The sequence below is a fragment of the Balaenoptera acutorostrata genome, chromosome 12, assembly GCF_949987535.1.
Source record: "Balaenoptera acutorostrata chromosome 12, mBalAcu1.1, whole genome shotgun sequence".
Lineage (NCBI taxonomy): Eukaryota > Metazoa > Chordata > Mammalia > Artiodactyla > Balaenopteridae > Balaenoptera > Balaenoptera acutorostrata.
In genome coordinates this window covers 30372317-30392041 of record NC_080075.1, presented here as the reverse complement: position 1 = coordinate 30392041, position 19725 = coordinate 30372317, and the positions used below count along the sequence as shown (strand labels likewise).

Here is a 19725-nt window from a genome sequence, read left to right as displayed (position 1 = left end):
CGATGAGGCTTTTATACCTTACTCTGGGCCACTGTTGCCCCACCTGCTACGAAAGTCCACCTAATGGTTTTAAGATTCAGTTGTTCAGGAAGGGAAAGGTAAAAGGAGAGAATAAAAAGCCAGGAGGAAGAGAAAGATAAGGGGAAGCTTATTTTTGATTAGTGTTTGCTTGGGGTATCTTTTTCCATTCTTTTAACTTAGTGTACCTATGACCTTATGTTAAAGTGTGTCTCTTGTGAATAGCATATAGTTGGGTCTTATTCATCTTGTCCACTTTTGTCTTTTAATTGGGATATTTAGTTCATTTATATTTAATGTAATCATTGAGGTGGTTGACTTTAAGTTTTGCCACTTTGCTGTTTTCTATTACTCTTGTCCTTTATTATTTTAATCAATTATCTTGATTTCATGTTATCTTCTTCACTGGATTTTTTTGTTATACTTTTTCTCTATGATTCTTTTAGTGATTATTCTAGAGATTATACTTCTTGACTTTACAATTAACCTTAAATTAGTATTCTTACCACTTTATGAAAAATGAAGCATCTTACAACAGTTTAACTCCATTTGCCCCCTCCTGCTGTTTGTGCTTTTGTTGTATATTTCTGTTCTACATCCCTACAAGACATTATTATTGTCATTTATTTGTAAAACAACATATAAATATAAAGGTGTATGTACCTGGGTATATGTACATGTATATATTAAACACGCACACACACTTTAAGTGCTCTTTGTTCTTTCCTGCAGTTCTGTTCTATGTTGGGCCATTTTACTTCAACCTAAAAGAATTTCTTCTAGTATTCCCTAAGGTCTGCTGGGGATCAGTTTTCTTATTTTTCATTTATCTGTATTTGATTTTTTAAAATTGATTCCAATTTTCTATTGAGATTCTCCATATTTTAATCTATTAATCCCCATCTTTTACTCTCAATATAGTCATTTTAAAGTTCTGTGCTAACTCCAGAATCTGAATTCCCTCTAAATCAATTTTTCTTGGTTTTTTTTTTTTGTCTTAATTTTTAGTCACTTTTTCCTGCTTCAGGAATTTCATAATTTTTGATTGTGTGCTGGACATGGTGAATAAAAACTTCATAGAGACTGAAGATGCTATTACTTTGCACCAGAGAAGATTTACCCCTTTCTCTGTTAATCAGAGTGGCTGATCATTTCAGTCATTTCAGGAATTTTACTAGGTCAGAACTGGGTTGGAGCTTTAGTTGTCTCATCCTACCTATGATATTTCCTAATTTGTGGCCTCCCTGGATTTTTGCTGTAAGCCTGACAGGTCTTTGATTCTTCAATAAATGCAGTCAGTTATTGACTTCAGTCTTTCAGATGTTTGAATTCAGCTCTTTAGGCTCTCAGTTCTCACAGCTTCAGAGTATGGCAAATGTAAGGAGAGACCAGCTATGTATTTGTTGCCATTACACTTCCTCGATGAAAATTTGTCTCATAAACACTGAAACATTGCAGATGATTTCACTTTTTCTGACTCAGCCCCCTTCTTGGGGATGGCACTTCTGGGTTTTTACTGTGAGTCTGGTAGGTCTCTAATTCCTCACTTTGGAAAGTTCTCTCCCTCAGGCATTAGGTATTTAGCTTCCTGCTTTATATAGGTTCAAAAACTGGCAAATGTCTTGAAGAGGAGACCTAATGATTGTCACAGGCCCCTTTATCTAGCGGGATTTGGTTTGTTAGTGCCATGACTGTGCAGGAAATTTCACTCTGCTTTCTTGGCTCAGTCCCCCATCATCCTATACCACCCTGACACTAAGGAAATGTCCTGTGGGGGAAATCGGCTTGACATTCTGCTAGATTTCACTCCATCATGCCAGCAAATGAGTTCATCAAAAGGTATGGTGATTTCTCTTTTCCAGTGGAGTATGTCTCCCTACACCAAACGCCTGCTCCAAATCTCTAAATGTCCCTCTCTAGCATATTAGTTGATATTGTTTCTTGATTGCTTCCTTAGCTCGATGATCTTTTATTCAAGTTTGTTTGCTTGTTGCAGCAGGAGTGATGGCCTGTGCCTACCTAGTGCAGGCATATTATTATGGAGATATGGCTTTGGTCCCAGACACCACAATAAGGAGAATATCCTAAGAAAGCAAGTCACACGAGTTGTTTGGTTTCCCAGTGCATGTAAAAGTTATGTTTATGCTATACTGTAGTCTATTAAGTGTGCAATAGCATTATGTCTAAAATAAGTACATATCTTAATTTGGAAATAGACTTTAAAAATACTACCCATCATCTGAGCCTTCAGCAAGCTGTAATCTTTTTGCAATAGTAACATCAAAGATCACTGATCACAGATCATGTAACAAGTATAATAATGAAAAAGTTTGAAAGATTGTGAGACTTACCAAAACGTGACCTAGAGACACGAAGTGAGCAAATGCTGTTGGAAAATGGCACCACCAGTAGACCTGCTTGACACAGGGTTGCCACAAACCTTCAATTTGTAAAAAAAAAAAAAAAAAAAAAAAAAAAAAGCATTATCTGCAAGGTACAATAAAGTGAAGTGCAATAAAGTGAGGTATGCCTATACATCCTGCCTCAAAGTAGAAATCCTATTTAGATCACCTTTAATTTCTCTCTATGATATATTAATAGTTTTCTGTTTAGGGTTCTTACATTTTTTATTATACTTACTATTAGGTATATGATGTTTTGATGATAATGTAGATGGCATATTTTTTAGTTTTTAATTTTATAACTTTTCAGACACAGAAAAATGTTAGTGGAATTTTTTAATCTTTGGTCTCTTATCTGGCAACTCTTCTAAAAACTAACTGATATTCTAATAAGTTATCTGTAGATGGTTTTGGATTTTCTGTATCCTTAATTATATCAAATATGGAAAGTGACAGTATTATTTCTTCCTTTCTTAGCCTTATATTTCTGATTTCTTTTTCCTGCCTTACTGCTAATGCCATTTAATACTTTTACTAAAAGGTTGAATAGAAAAGGTTAGAGTTGGCATTCTTATTTTGTTCCTAATCTTAAGAGTGGACATTCTCCACATTTCACTATAAATAGGATGGTGGCTCTAAAGTTTTTTGTAGTTTCCCTTTGCTATGAGTTTTTAATCATACATAATTACTCAATTTTATCAAATGCTTTATCTGACTATACTGATATGATCATATACATTTTCTCCTTTATTTTATTGATGTGGTACATGACATTTATTGATATTTGAATGTTAACTCCCCTTGCATTTCTGGAGTAAACAGCTTGGTAGGAATTCACACACACACACACACACACTCACACACGCTACATTTGATTGTCTAACATTTTGTTTATCATTTTTGCTTCTATATACATAAGGGAGATGGGCCTATTGTCTTTTCTCATAATTGTCCTTTTAATTAGTGAATAGTATATAGAGGGTGGAGGTTTAAAAGACCTTTTAAAAGGTCTTCTTCTTCTATGATATAATACAATACAGTATTACTCCATTTTTTAAAAATGACCTTTTTTATTTTCAAATAATTTCAAATCTGCAGAAAAGATATAAACATAATACAGTTCCCTTTACCTCTCTCCCAGTTTTTCCTATTGCTAACATTTATACATTACTATTAACTAAACTTCAGACTTTTTTTGGATTTCACCAGTTTTCCCGTTAATGACCTTTTTCTGTTCTAGGACCCAATCCAGTATATCACATTCCACTTAGTTAGTTGTCATGTCTCCTTAGTCTTCTCTGGTCTATGACAATTCCTCATTCCTTCCTTGTTTTTCATGATTTTGACAGTCTTGAGGAATATTTGTCTGATATTTTGTAGAATTGTTCTCAGTCTGGGTTTGGCTGATGTTTTTCTCATGATTAGACTGGAGTTATAGGTTTTGGCAAAGAATACCACAGAAGCGAAGTAACCTTCTCATCACATCATAACAGAGAGTATGTAGTGTCTCCGTGACATCACTGGTGATGTGAAACATCATCACTTGCATAACATGGTGTTTGCTTGGTTTCTCCACTGTAAAGTTACTTTTTCTCCCATTTTATACTCTCTTTGGAATTCAATCATTAAGACCAGCCCAGGTCTGGACTTAAGGGGAAGATTAAGCTTCACCTCCACCTCCTTGGGGAGGAGATGGATGCCGGGGGGGAGGTTACCTACATATGGAATTCTTCTGTTGGCAAGATTTGTCTTCTCCCTCCCTCCTATTTATGTATTTATACACTCATTTATTTACTCCATTATATTTTAATATGGATTCTTTATAATCTATATACATAATTACAACCTTAAAAACCTCTGGTTCCCCCACTGACATATAAACTTCTTGAGGAAAGTCTTTGTGTCTTTTTTATTTTTGTACACTCTGTGCATTTAGCATAGTCCCCTAATTTATAGTGGACTTCCAGTAATTATTTTTTAATGGATATCTTTCCACTTCAACTGAAAAGTACCCTTTCCTTATATAATAGCATTCTAAATCCAAAATAAAAGTAGATTTTAAAATAAGTAAAAGTAAACTCATGCATGATCACCCTGTAATAAGTATGTAAAAAAGCAAAGGGTACTGCAGAAATAACTTAACCATTTGAGTTGGATGTATCTCCAAAAAATATTGAAGCCACTGGAAAGAAATTACAGTATTTGATAAGCCAAGGATATGACCTGCTGTGTGCTTTCTCTTTTTTGTTCAGATCACCAAAGGAGATTAAGACCCCGTTTTCTCCCTTCTCTGGAAAATTATCATCTGATGCAGTCACTCAGATAACAACAGAAAGTCCAGGAAAAGCCATGTTTTCATCTGAGATTTTTGTTAATGCTGAAGATCGTGGACATGATATTCCAGAGCTCAGTACACAGAAGTCGGGCAAAGTTCCTGTCAAGTTTGCTTCATCATCTTCAGTCCAACAGATTACTGTTCTTCATGGCACAGATGGTAAGAGAATTTTAGGTCATATTACCAACTTTTGTGTGTAATTAAGAAATTTCTTGATTGGGTCTTTCTAGTTAGAAAACCTAATTTTAATTTTAAGCATTAGGTTGTACGTGATTATATCATCTTTTATTTACATAGCTATGAAAAGAATATAATTTATTATGTTTTTACTTCAATTTCTAGTGAAGTTAACAACCTATGTGAAACTCATGCTACTTGTGGTTGATGTATTTTCAACTCATAATACTTGTCATAAGAATGCAAGTAGTTCACGAAAACTTGAAAACTATAGAGGTTCAATTTTAGGGAGGAAGATAATTATTTGGCATTGTTTTCTTTTACTATTGTTTTGCATGATACAATGAACAGATAGCAAACACAATACCAGTCTATTTCTTGCTCAAGAAACGTTGAGCAGGGACCCAGGTTGACTGTGACTCTGCTTTCTTTAAAACATGGAACCTTGGATTCATCATCATAGTCAACTGGAAGGGACGAAAAGCATGGAGGAGCACATGTTGGGAGGCTTTTATGGACTAGGCCTAGGTGTGGCCCACATCACTTTCCACTGACTAGGAATAGTTTAGCTGTGCTTTCCAGGATGAAGAAGAAATGAGTTTTGGTGAACAGCTAGCAATCTCTACCATAAGGTCTACATTTAGAGTGTTCCTATGCTATCATGACAGTGATATTTTTATTGTGCTTATACTATATAACATTCAAAATTATAGCAAGATATTTTCTTTTTCAGACCAGTAACTGGAAAGTTAAGTTCCCATTCTACCTCCAAATGAGGGTGGGAACTTTAAATAACTAATTTTAAAGTATTCAACAGTTTGTACAAATCTATTCAAAATATATTTTAAGTTTTCCTACTTGTGCAAAAAGTTTATCTGTCTGTAGGTATAAATGGAATATGCCTAAATGTATAAAGAAAATTGCTTAGTTCCACATTTAAATTGCACTGAATTTAATTTGAATAAATACATTTATATGTTGAAATGGTTATATTTCTTTTCCTTTTTTTTTTAAATTTTATTTATTTTATTTTTGGCTGTGTTGGGTCTTCATGGCTACGCGCATCCTTTCTCTAGTTGCGGCGAGCTGGGGCTACTCTTCATTGCGGTGCACGGGCTCCTCATTGCAGCGGATTCTCTTGTGGCGGAGCACGGGCTCTAGGCGTGTGGGCTTCAGTAGTTGTGGCGCATGGGCTCAGTAGTTGTGGCTCGCGAGCTCTAGAGCGCAGGCTCAGTAGTTGTGGCACATGGGCTTAGTTGCTCCGTGGCATGTAGGATCTTCCCGGACCAGGGCTGGCACCCGTGTCCCCTGCATTGGCAGGTGGATTCTTAACCACTGCGCTATCAGGGAAGCCCGAGATGGTTATATTTCTTATACATTTTTATTGTGAAATAAAATTATGCCCCCCAAATGTATAGTCTAATCAATATCACACAGAACGCCTTTAATGTGTCAGTTACCTATTGCCACCGTGATACTGTATAAGAACCTCGAAAATCTCAGTGCTTTATAACAACAGACATTTGCTTTCCTCACTCATGGGCTTATGAGTCAGTTGGAGTTTGGCATCAAGATGCAAAAATGGTTTGGTTCTGTTCCACATGCCTTGTACTGAAACCCAGGCTACTGTGGGCTATGCTGTTTTCATGTTGGTGGCAGAGCACAGGAGAGGAAATCCAACTGTGAAAGTATTCTATACCTCTTCTGACATCAATGGTAGATCAGTCTATATAGAGCCCACAGTTCATGGTTTTACCTTTACATACAGGTACTTGGTAGAAAGGACTCCTTTAAAAGATAAATATTATTTGGTTTAATAATAAAATATTTTTAACTCTGTGGATTCAGAAGTAAAATTTTAAAAAATATTTTAAAAGTATACAGAATAGCATGTTGAATTTATGACTATGTGTCCACTGCTCTGAATTAACAAATGAAGAGTAATATGCTATATGTTTATATTTAGTTCCATTTGCAAGTTTTTTGAAGAAATAAATTTTATGGTTGGACTTTCTTCTTTACCCTTCTGCAGTCCTTTTTTTCTCTCCCAGGAACAACCATTATTTGCTGAATAGTCGCTTCTTCCCCCAGAGATAGGCAGTCCAAAGTAACTAAGACTTCTGCATCCAAACATAAAGTTGTTGAGAATTTCAAAAAGCCACTTATCTTGCCTCTGAATTCTCCATCTCCACATGGTAGCCATTCTTGCTCTGGGTCCATTGTAATTCTGCCCAATTGTTGTTGTCCATTTTCTACAAACTTTGAACTAAATGGTAAATTTAACCATCACCACCAAGCTTTATATACACTGGTGGAGGAAGAAAACTACTAAGTCAATATTCTAACAATAATGACTACAGCAACGTCCAAAGAGAAGTAGAGGCTACAGCCTATTTTTCCTGTTATTTAAATTCTTCCAGCCTCTATACATTTCTTCATTCTCCTTGAATTCAGCCAGGTTCTCATTGGCTGGGGTTTTGCCTGATAGGTTGGTACAAGTATTCCTAAGTAGTCTAAGGCTTTGCTAGCCCTGCATAGGTTTAAGGTCATTTTTTGTTAATTTCTATGACCAGGCTTGGTAAAGTGGTCCCCTAGGTGTAAGCCATACTCCTACTGACTTTCTTCTTTTAAGGTAACCTTATTTCTCCCTGATAGTTAAGGTCAATTGTAGTTTTAGTTAACACTGTGGCATCCTATTCCCTGTATTGTTTCAGTGACATAAAGAATGTAAAATGACTAGATGGCTCCTGTCTCCTGGTAGAAGTGCCCCTCCCTTATTTCTAAGATCTTCCATCAAACAAAGCAGAGTCACAGAGATAGAAAGCAAAAGATTTTAAAGGCTTCTGCCTTTGTTCCTAAATACATGCATTCTGTCTGTGGGATAGGCAAGTGCCACATGTGGTTCTGAGCACATGCTGTATTCGGTAAGCTAGCATTCCAGCCTCAGAAAGTGATGCCTCCCAGCTTGTGCCATGACAGTTATCAGTAAATTGTTCACTCGCTTTTTTTTTTTTGAGTTTACGATAGCTGTGGGTGATCAGGCTTGTGAGGAGAACAGTGACTCCCTTTAGGCGTCAGCCTTTTGTCTCATTTCCTTCCCTATGAAGTCAGTTCCTTGGTTGGAAGCAGGGTACTAGTAATATGGATTCCATGTCAAATCATCAGAATGATGGAGTGGTCAAGGATGGTAACACAATTCTAAGTAATATAAAAGTTGTTAATGCGTCCAGAATGAAGGAGATCTCATTCGACTCTGGGACTATCAGACTCTGTCTAGAGTATTTTGATTTTTATAAACTAGACATGGGCAACTAGGAGTCCATCTAGAGGTGATTACAGGATGCAAGAGAAGACCATGGTCCATAAGGATAAACTGAAGAAGCTGTTGTGTTTAATCAGGAGAAGTGGTAGCTATCTACCAAATTCTATTTGAATGAGCAGTACAACCCCATGAATACTGAGGAGTAACCTAAACAAGAATTTTATCAGACTCATGTGATGGCAATACTAATCCTTTGTGTAGGCATAGAAAAGGACAGTAGACTAAAAGGAGGGATGGGATATTTCTGAATGGGAAAATTGAATATTTGAAGATGTCATTTATTCCCAAATGAATTTAAACTCTAATGTAATTCTACTCAAAATTCTAATGGAATTGTTCTTTTGAACTTGTTTAATTGATCTTAAATTTTTTCAGGAAGAATAATAAAGAAAATACTGGACAAGAAGAGTAATGGGGAGGATAAATTTTAGCAGCAGCCAGTGGAGTGTTTTAATGGGATGCCTGGAAGTTGCAGACATTATTCTCACCCTTGACCTTTGGGCCCAGACTTAGTCATATGTCCATATGTGTCTGCAAGGGAGATTGGGAAATACAGGGTACAGATGAGCAGTGTGTACCCAGCTAAATATCAAAATGCTGTTACAGAGAGAGAGTTTCTGCCATATCATGGAAGGAAAACAGTATATAGAAAAAGCTTTCAGGGACTTCCCTGGTTGCACAGTGGTTAAGAATCCGCCTGCCAGTGCAGGGGACACGGGTTCAAGCCCTGGTCCGGGAAGATCCCACATGCCTCAGAGCAACTAAGCCCGTGCACCGCAACTACTGAAGCCTGCGTGCCTAGGGCCTGTGCTCCACAACAAGAGAAACCACTGCAGTGAGAAGAGTGAGAAGCTCGCACACCACAATGAAGAGTAGCCCCCCTCGCCGCAACTAGAGAAAGCCCGCATGCAGCAATGAAGACCCAACGAAGCAAAAAAAAAAATAAGGAAAAGAAAAAGATTTCATTTTCTATAATAATCAAATTACTACTATGTCACAGACATTTTAGAAAGAATTTTAGCAGTTAGTATTTAAAAAAAAGAAACTATAAATGGCAATTTTTCACTCTGAAATCAGAAAATTCATGTGAGATGGGGCAGCAGAGGATAATGGGTATGCTATAAACAGGAAGTCTTTAGAGAATTCTTTATTATTGAAAATTTAATTTAGCCTAAATTTTTAACATTATGAGAAGGGTTAAATACACTTAATGTGTAGTAGAATGATAAAAAGTGTGAAGATAGGAAATAAAATGAATATTTTATTATCAATGTAAAATAGAAAAACTGAATTCCACATTATACATACTATACACAACTATGTAAACAAATAAGAAATACAGAGGAAAGACCCATAGAAATACATTAAAATATTAATAATAGTTATCTTTGAGTGGTAAGACTTTGTCTTTTTTATTTCTGTGTATTTTTTTAATATTGAGAATTTATACTTTTATAATGGAAAACTTATTTTGAAAATCTGCCACATAGAAGAGAATTAGATTTACTTTCTATGACTCTGGCGGGAGAACCTCCAAAGATCAGTAGTAGGGGTTAACAACGACCAGGTTTGGGTTCAATATAAGATAAAGTGTTTCTTAGTTAGAGCCATCTAAATATGGAATAGATTGCTAAGAAGTCGTCTTCTCAGTGAATCCTACCTACCCTTACCACTCTATTTAAACTGCATCCTGCTGCAATTTCCCAAATACTTCTAATCTTCCTCAGCATTTTCTGATTTTTCGGGGGGGAGTGGCTGTTTTCGGTCTTTGTTGCTGCACGCGGGCTTTCTCTAGCTGTGGCGAGTGGGGGCTACTCTTCGTTGTGGTGCATGGGCTTATTGTGGTGGCTTCTCCTGTTGTGGAGCACGGGCTCTAGGTGCGCAGGTTTTCAGTACTTGCAGCACGAGGGCTCAGTAGTCGCAACACAAGGGCCCTAGAGTGCGTGGGCTTCAGTAGTTGCGGCACATGGGCTCAGTAGTTGTGACGCTCAGGCTCTAGGGAGGACGGGCTTCAGTAGTTGTGGCACACGGGCTTGGTAGTTGTGGCACGCAGGCTCAGTAGTTGTGGCGCACAGGCTTAGTTGCTCCACAGCATGTGAGATCTTCCCAGACCAGGTATCGAACCCGTGTCCCCTGCATTGGCAGGCAGATTCTTAACCCACTGCACCACCAGGGAAGTCCCAGTATTTTCTTAATTTTTTATGTCACTAATAATTTATAAAAATACTAGATGATTTACTTATTTAGTATGCTAATTGTTTACTGTATATCTCCCTCTTTTAGAATGCTAGTTTACTGATATATTCCAAGAATCTTGACCACTGCTTGGCACATTAATGGTACTTAATATTTGTTCAGCTAATTAATCAATGTTTTCTTATTAATTATTCTGATCTTTATCTCCTTAGGCCAGCCTTTACTGTTGCCATATAAGCCTTCTGGTAGTACGAAGATGTACTATGTTCCCCAATTAAGACAAATTCCTTCATCTCTGGATTCCAAGTCAGACACCACCATTGAGAGCTCACACTCAGGTATTATGCAGAAATTATTCAAAATTTTATTTTTTGAAATTTTATTTGTGGATTGGCTGTTTAATTCTGGGTGACATTTGAAAGCACAGTGCTATTTAATCTTTAAGTGAAACATGGAGCTTTTCATGACTCAGTCTCTGGTTCAGATAGGTGAGCTATTTGGTCAGATGTATTGTGTACACTCAAACATTTGATAAATATTTGAAGAAAATTGTATGAACAGTTACTTGTTTGGGTTAGTGGACTCCATCTAGGACAAAGGTTTCCAAGTTTTCTCTGTTCACGGTCACCCTAGTGTTTGGGTGATTTCTTTTCTCATCATCATAGGGATATAAATCATCAGCAGCATATAAATACATGAAGTATTTTTTCAGATACTAAGCTATTATGTTATTAGGGTATAAAAGTACTTACTGTTTTGATCTTACAACTTAATAAACAAAAATATTTTTGGTTTTGTGTTTGAAAGAAAACATTTTACTTTGTTCATAAATATGCATAATTACTTGCTAATGAGATATGTGTGGCTATTAGGGCACAGTTTCTCAAACCTTGAGATGAAATTGGACACAACCACCCTCATTTATTGCTTTTGGTACAGAAACTGTCAAAAATCCAACTCTGCAGAGATACAGACAGCAGCATTGAAAGGAATGTAGCAGTATCTAATGTTGAAACTTTAAACTATCTTTAGCTATTAGTTTTTGTCCTGTACACCAGATATTACATATCACTGTTTCCCTAGAATTTTAAAATATCCCACAGCACCCCTGTGAGATCACTACAATAGAACTGCAGATTTAGAAAATGAATAGCATCCCGTGGAGGAACTGAATAAATATTTTCTGTGGAAAATTATAAGATAAGGATATTGAGTTGGTATGGTGTGGGGTTTTGATTGTTGGGATAACATATTGATTGGTCCACAGGAGTTGACTTGGTTCAGTTTAGATATAAATTGTTCATGATTTGTCAATAGACATCTTTATAGGTGTAGAAATTGAAAAGAAAGTAGTTGTCCCTGGTCTTACGCAGATTTTCTGTTAATTTTAAGAGGACCCAACTAGTATCTAATGGTAACTGAGTTAAAGCCCCTGCTATAATTGCTCCTGATTTCCCACTGTGATGTCACTGAAAAGAAGAACCACAAAATGCTCATATGTTAGGATTGATTATGAAGCCTATAACCAGGAACTGGAAGAAATTTTCACTACCCGCATGGCTATGATTTTAAAAACACACTTAATGGCTACCAGACATAAAACAAGCTTACTTAATTGATTGTAGGTAGGAAAATCTTTTATCTCAGTTTCACTTTCAGCCCCCTAGTTCAGAAGACAGAATGTACCAATAGAAGTCTAATCAGGTGTTCCAATATTTTTTGAGGCCTCCTGTGTACTTCTATTCATTTACATCCTAACTCTTCCCTTTGGAGATATTAACTTTGAGAAAAATTGGACAGCAGTGGGAAGAGGAAATGACTCAGGGATGGTACATTGTATCCTGAGAAATACTGTCCGTATAAATAAAGTACTGAATGCATCAATTAGACAAAAAGAGATCTGTTAGCTATATAGAGTTGAGGTTGTCATTTATCATGTTCTGCATCTATTCTGAGAGTGAGGGAGTTGACAGTAGAAAATAATAGTTTCTTAGACCAGTACAGCTGATCTAGATGAAAGTCTAGGAATTGTTCTGATAGATATTGTCTATTAGTATGTTGTGATTCTATAGATATTAGAAAGATCCAACTAGAGTTTGGGGCCAAGGGAAAGTCATAAACCATTGCAGATATTTAGACCAAATAATTTCTCCTCAGTTGAGAATGAGTCAACAATTGCACTCATAAAATTCTTTTAAAAACAAAAACAAAGGGACTTCCCTGGTGGTGCAGTGGTTAAGAATCTGCCTGCCAATGCAGAGGACACGGGTTCCAGCCCTGGTCTGGGAAGATCCCACATGCCACAGAGCAACTAAGCCCGTGCGTCACAACTACTGAGCCTGCTCTTTAGAGCCTGCGAGCCACAACTACTGGAGCACGCACGTCTAGAGCCTGTGCACCGCAAAAAGAGAAGCCACTGCAATGATAAGCCCGCGCACTGCAACGAAGAGTAGCCCCCGCTCGCTGCAACTAGAGAAAGCCCATGCACAGCACCGAAGACCCTACACAGGCAAAAATAAAAATAAATAAATTAAAAACAAAACAAAAACGAAAAAACAAGGCAAAGGTAACCTCGCCAAGAAAGAGATAGATGTTAGAGATTTACGCATTAGGTCAATTAACACTCTGAAGTAGTAACAGGATTTCATTTATATCTGACAGTAAGTTCTGTGAAGATAGGTACTATGTCTTTTTTTTTGTAAGCCATTTTATATCTCATACCAATATATAATATAGATGTTATTTTGATATTCATTTAAGACATTTAAATACTTTATATACTTATACTTACTGTCAATAGGAGCAAAAAGCCATGGGGAGAGAACTGGCTGGGATTTTTAAAAAAAACTGAGGAGTTAATAGCAGAAAAAAATGGTGGAGTAAAGACCTCCAACATTTTGCCCTGTGATAAAAGCAACAGAATTTTGGCAAAACTTTATGGAAAACTTTTCCAAAACTCTGGAAATTAACCAAAGGCTTGTAGCTTTTGTAGTAAGCATTTATTCAAGAAAAATGGCTGAACCTTGATAAGAATAGTAAGCTTGTGGCATTTTACCTTGCCCTATTCTCATTGCCACACTCAGCTCAGTGATAACCTTGAAAAATACCAGCCTGCATTCCCAGGACTGGAGGGAGCAGAACAGAGCTGGACCTCTTTCACAATTTCATTCCCAAAGAATTGTCAGTATTTGACCTGTCTGATGGCTCTCTGGAAGACTCCACTCAAAAGGCTTATCTTTATTTGACCTTACTCAGAGCTATCCAGTGCGTATGAGCCTCTGTGTCTATGTGTGAGGTGTTTGTCAAAAAACACTTACAGGTAAGTGTTTTATTTTAGTTTCTTAAATATTTATTTATTTAATTTATTTATTTTGGCTGCGCCGGGTCTTAGGTGCACCACTCAGGATCTTCGTTGCGGCATGTGGATTCCTTAGTTGCAGGACCTAGTTCCCTGATCAGGGATCGATCCCGGGGCCCCTGCATTGGGAGCTCGGAGTCTTACCCCCTAGACCACCAGGGAAGTCCCCAGGCAAGTGTTTTAATGTCACAATGCATGAGGCAGTGGATAACACTTGAGACAAACAATAGACTAACCAAAAGCTTTAACGGAAAAACTGAGGATGAGATGTCCATAGATATTTTGAAAAGCATTGATATATTCCTAGGACTCTAGAAGACCACAAGTGTGCACAGGCCTGAGTGCATGCTCAGGAAAGATCTGAGAGGGGCCTACCCTTTACCTTTGGCTGCCCTTGAGGCTCTGGGCAAGAAGAAAGGGAAGGCTAAGGCAGAATTGATAACTCCCTGCCCTCAGCGTTGATGGCTATGTGCACATAGTCCCTCGGCAAAGAGTGGGAGATTTATTGTTTCTAGATGTTTAAGGATATCTCCATCTAGGCGTTAGCTGACCACTAAGCTAGTTGAGTGGCAGCTTCAGTAGACTTTATAGAATTTGTTCAGAAAAGTTACTTTTAAAAAAACCACATAAAGCAACAGCAGGAAACCCTAGGGAGGTAGTAGACTCTGATTTCCAGGGTTGTCACATTATATTTTTTAAGATGTCCAGTTTTCAACAAAAAGTTACAAGATATGGAAATTCAAAGTAAAAAAAAAAATACATGGACCATACAAAAGAAAAATAGTTTAGAAACTGTCTGTGAGGAATCTCAGACATTGGACTTAGTAAATGAAGATGTTAAAATAGCTATTTAAAATATGTTCAAAGAACTAAATGAAACCATGTCTAAAGAAGTATAAGAACAGTGTCTTACCAAATAGAGAATATCGATAGAGAAATTACAAAAAAGAACCAAACAGAAGATCTGTAGTTGAAAAGTACAATAACTGAAATAAAAAATTGACTGGAGACAGCTCAGTATCAGATTTGAACAGGCAGAAGTATGAGTCAGTGAACTTGAAGATAGGCCAATTGAGATTATCCAGTGTGAGAAACAGAAAGAAAAAAGAATGAAGAGAAATTAACAGAATCTCAGAGTCCGATGGGACACCTTCAAGCATCCTATTATACACATAATGGGAGTTCCACATGAAGAGACAGAAAAAGAGACTGAAGGAGTATTTGGAGAAATAATGGCCTAAAATTTCACAAATTTGATGACTGCTGTTAACCTGCACATCCCAAAAGCTCAAGGAAGTCCAAGCATGATACAGTCAAAGAGAGCCACATCTAGATACATCATAAACCATCAAATGACAAAGACAGTGTTAAAGCAGCAAGAGCGGAGTTATCATGTACAAAGAATCTTCAATAAGACTAATTGCTGATTTTTCATCAGAAACCATAGAGGCCAGAAGGCATTGCAATGACATATGCAAAGAGCTGAGGAAAAAAACCTGCCTACCAAGTATTCTGTACCTAGCAAAACTACCCTTCAGAAATGAAGGAGAGATGAAGACATTCTCAGATAAACAACAGTTGAAAGACTCCACTGCTAGCAAACTGACCCACAGAAAATACTAAAGAGATTTTTTTCAAGATGAAATGGTGAACACCAGACAGTAACTTAAATCCACATGAAAAAAGTACTAAAGGTAACTACATAAGTAAATACAAAAGACAGTATAAATGTGTTTTTGTTTGTAATTTAGTTTTTCTCCTATATGACTTAAAAGACAAATGCAGTATAAGCAAGTCCCAAATACATAAAGAAAAACTAACAGAATTAAAATGAAAAAACCTGACACTATTTTTTTAAATAAATAAATTTATTTATTTATTTATTTGTATTTGTATTTTTGGCTGCGTTGGGTCTTCGTTGTCGTGCGCGGGTTTTCTCTAGCTGTGGCGAGCAGGGGCTACTCTGTTGTGGTGCGCGGGCTTCTCATTGTGGTGGCTTCTCTTGTTGAGGAGCACGGGCTCTAAGTGCATGGGCTTCAGTAGTTGTGGCTCTTGGGCTCTAGAGTGCAGGCTCAGTAGTTTTGGCACACGGGCTTAGTTGCTCTGCGGCATGTGGGATGTTCCCAGACCAGGGCTCGAGCCCGTGCCCCCTGCATTGGCAGGCGGATTCTTAACCACTGTACCACCAGGGAAGTACGAAAAACTGACACTATTAAAGGGAGAAATATTTCAAGCCAATAGCAAAAGGTCATATATTGTATAATTCCATGTATATGAAATGTCCAGAATGAGCAAATCCATGTAGACAGAAAGTAGATTAGTGGATGCCAGGGGATGTTGGGGAGGGGAAAATAGGGAGTAACAGCTAACATATACAAGATTTCTTTGTGGGGGCATGACAAAAATGTTCTGGAATTAGATAGCAATATTGGTTGTGAAAATACTAAGAACTAGTGAATTGTACACTTACTTTAATCAGTGAATTTTTTTTTTTTTGAATCTTGTAGGAGTTTTTATTTCAGTGATTAAAAGAATGCAGTAAATGGAAACTATGCTGGTTTACATTAGGCATGCACCTCTACCTGAAACTGCTGTTAGTTTTTGACTGGCCTAAATCTTTATAACTTATTTTTTCATTTAGGCACATCTTTAAATTTTTTTGGACCCTGACATACAGGGTAAGTTAACTTCTTTCTTGTGGCAGTTTAGTATGAGAATTATGTTCGCTGGCTAGATTCCTTTAACTAAAGGCCTCTGGACTCTCAGGCTACCTGTAGCTCAAGACTGTACTTTATATATAGATATTTAAGTGAACCACAGTATAAGGGAGGGAGATAATCTAGAAAGGTGAAATGTACTGTATGAATACTCCATACCTTTTTTTTCCAGCACTGATAATCAAACACTAGATAAGGAGGCCTACAGTCAAGTACCAAATTGCTCTTTCCCCCACTGCTGCCCTTTCTGAGAGACACAAAGATGTATATCGATCTCTCCAGAAATCTGAAAGGAATCCACGCAAATAACAGATTATTACCTATGTGGTCCCACATATCAAATTATAGAGCAGTTCCACTATTAAAATTATAGGAAGCAGTTAATGGGACTATGAGGAAAGCATCGTCCCACATACAGCAACATACACCTAATAGAGTTTTCCATTCATCTGTCAATTGTTTTCCCAAGATTAGCATTAAAAAACACAACCCCAAACACATTTGACCCTCAAACCACCCCCACACACAAAAATTGGTCTTTGTTCATTCTCAGATGACAGGATGTCCCAAGAGTGACAAAGGTGGGAGCCGATCCCCCCACAGCCTTTTCTTCAACCATCCCATCAACTGCTCTTCATTTCTTGAACTACCTTCCTTTTCCAGAGAGGTAATACTCAGGTCAGTCAGAAAGGCTTTCTGAGAAGACTGGCTTGGATTTCTGGGTCTGTTCCAGTCGATTCAAGATGAATTGGCTTGTATCAATGAAGCACTCAATGCAGTTCACAAAACAGGCCTCAGCCCGACTGTCCAACTTTGGCCCAGGCTTGTCCATGCACTTTTCCCAACAAAGTTCCGTCATCTGGTGCACCAGCTGCTGGAAGCGCTGCTTCTGAGTCTCTACCTCGATGAAATGCTGCAGCTGCGGGTCGACCGAGCCCAAACCCGCTGCGGAGGAAGACGAGGAGGACGCCATCCCAGCGCGGCCACGCGTGCCGAGACAAACTCCGCACCAACTCACCGACCTTCACGTGTCTCCACGGCGGAACCCTTAATTGGTGAATTTCATGTTTTGTCTCAATTTAGAAAAAAAGTGTGTGGGGGGGGGTGGGCAGGAATGAACATATGAAGGAAAAGACTACCTAATACTGTAAAGATTTGGTAACATTTAAAATACATTTTGCAGGCAAGAAAGGGTGGAATTAACATGAAGGAAGTTAAATTAGTGATGAGGACAAATCTGAGAGTCTGCAAAATTACAGAGGAAAAAGAAGAAGAAAATGAAAATGCTGTGAAAGATGATGAGAGACATAAGAAACATAGCTAAGTAAACCAAACCAAGAATTATATCTGTAGCTGAGGAAGAAAGTAATATTCAAACACTTAATTGAATAAAACATCCTTCTCCTGAAAAGGGGAACACTGTATGCAGATTGAAAGTTGCCATAAAAATCCAGGGAAAAATCAGAGACTGAGACACATATCAGAAAAAGATTTTTGAGTCAAAATAAATAGAAGAAAATCCCATAAATATACAATTTAAAAAAAAGTTAAGAGAAGAAAATTTAGTCTGATATCAGGCTTATTTAAAATACTAAATGTAAAAATAATGGAACCAAATCTGTATTTATTGGGAAAATTATATAATTCAAGGATTTATGGACCCAGTGCATTTTCATTAAGCACTATGACAATGAAAAGACATTTTCACAAGTACACAGCAGCTAGAAAGTATATTCAACCTCTGTACCTTCTTGAAAAATTCACTTGAAGACTCACCCAGCTGAAGAGATGAATCAAAATGAAGAATTCATTACAGAGAAATGAAGCAATGCTGAAAGTGATCAGTGGTGAACTTTGAAGTCAGTTTGACACAACACTCATCTAAATAGCAAATTTAGTTACAAGGTGGAAAAAAAAATGCCAAAAGTTAATTTTGGAATGAAAGGCATGAAAAGAAAAAAACAATTGTATTTTTTGTCTTTTTGACTAAAGAGGTGTCATTTTATTCATGACTTGGTGATCAGATAGGTTAAAGAAGTTTTCATAAAAAATAAATTTGACTTGATTAAAATTTAAAACTTGTGTGCACCAAAAAAAAGAACACCATCAACATAGTAAAAAGGTTGCACACAGAATTGGGAAAAACATGTGCAATTCATATATCTGATGAAAGATGACTATCCATAATATATGAAGGACTCTTACAGGTCAACAACAGCAAAAAGCAATCTAATTTTTAAATGAGTCCAGAATCTGAAGAGACATTTCTCCAGGAAAGATACAGATGGCCAAAAAGAACGTGAAAAGATGTTTTACATCATTAGTCATGAAGGAAATGTAAATAAAAACTACAAAGAGATACCACTTCATACCCATTAGGATGGCTTTTATGAAGTAAAAAAGAGCAAGGGTTGGCAGGGATATGGTGAAATTGGAACTCTTGTGTATTGCTGATGGGAATGTAAAACGGTATAGCCACCGTGGAAAACAGTGTAGTGGTTCCTCAAAAAATGAAACATAGAATTACTCTATGATCTAGCAATTCTTCTTCTAAGTATATACCCAAAAGAATCGAAAGCAGGGATTTGAACAGATTTTGAACACCCAGGTTCATAGCAGCATTATTAACAATAGCCAAAGGGTGAGAACAATCCAGATGTCTACCACCTGATGAATGGATCAATACAATGTGATACATACATACAATAGAATATTATTCAGCCTTAAAAAGGAGTGAATTTCTGACACATGCTACACTGTGGATGGACTTTGAAGGCATTGTGCTAAGTAATACAAGCCAGTCACAAAAGGGTTGGAGGAGTAGGAAAAGGGAGCTATTGTTTAATAGGTACAGAGTTTCCATTTGGGAAAATGAGTTAATTCTGGGGATGGATGGTGTGATAGTTGCACAACAATGTGAATATACTTAATGCCTTAACTTGTATACTTAAAAATGTTTAAAATGGTAAATTTTATGTATATTTTACCACAATGGAAAAAAGCTACCAAAACAAAAAACTCTAAAAGAATTTTAAAACTAGATTATCTGTCTTCCAAATTATTGTTGAGTATATAAAATAAGCAAAATAACATAGAACAAGAACAGGAAACAAGAGGGGCTTCCGTGGTGGCGCAGTGGTTAAGAATCTGCCTGCCGTCGCAGGGGACACGGGTTCAAGCCCTGGTCCAGGAAGATCCCA

General features: G+C 37.2%; 2 protein-coding genes across 8 annotated transcripts in view; one reads left to right on the top strand and one right to left on the bottom strand.

The window, feature by feature from the left end:
• The window catches only part of ALMS1 (ALMS1 centrosome and basal body associated protein), a 235882-nt gene that overhangs the window by 136343 nt on the left and 79814 nt on the right, over nt 1–19725 (top strand). For all 7 annotated transcript variants that reach the window (XR_009009950.1, XR_009009949.1, XM_057558483.1 and 4 more), the window contains exons 12-13: nt 4673–4914; nt 10663–10788. Coding sequence is in view for 5 of the 7 variants with exons in the window: in XM_057558483.1 (XP_057414466.1) it covers nt 4673–4914; nt 10663–10788 (368 nt within the window). In the remaining 2 variants the exon portion in view is untranslated. The remainder of the gene's footprint in view (nt 1–4672; nt 4915–10662; nt 10789–19725) is intronic.
• Nucleotides 17041–17553, bottom strand: LOC130709410 (mitochondrial import inner membrane translocase subunit Tim8 A-like). Its single transcript, XM_057558487.1, has one exon. It carries the CDS (start codon nt 17496–17498, stop codon nt 17205–17207), a length of 294 nt encoding a protein of 97 aa, XP_057414470.1. The 5' UTR covers nt 17499–17553; the 3' UTR covers nt 17041–17204.

What these genes read in the sequence shown, in the direction of transcription:
- LOC130709410 (XM_057558487.1), bottom strand. Translation starts at nt 17,498, where the DNA reads ATGGCGTCCTCCTCGTCTTCCTCCGCAGCGGGTTTGGGCTCGGTCGAC.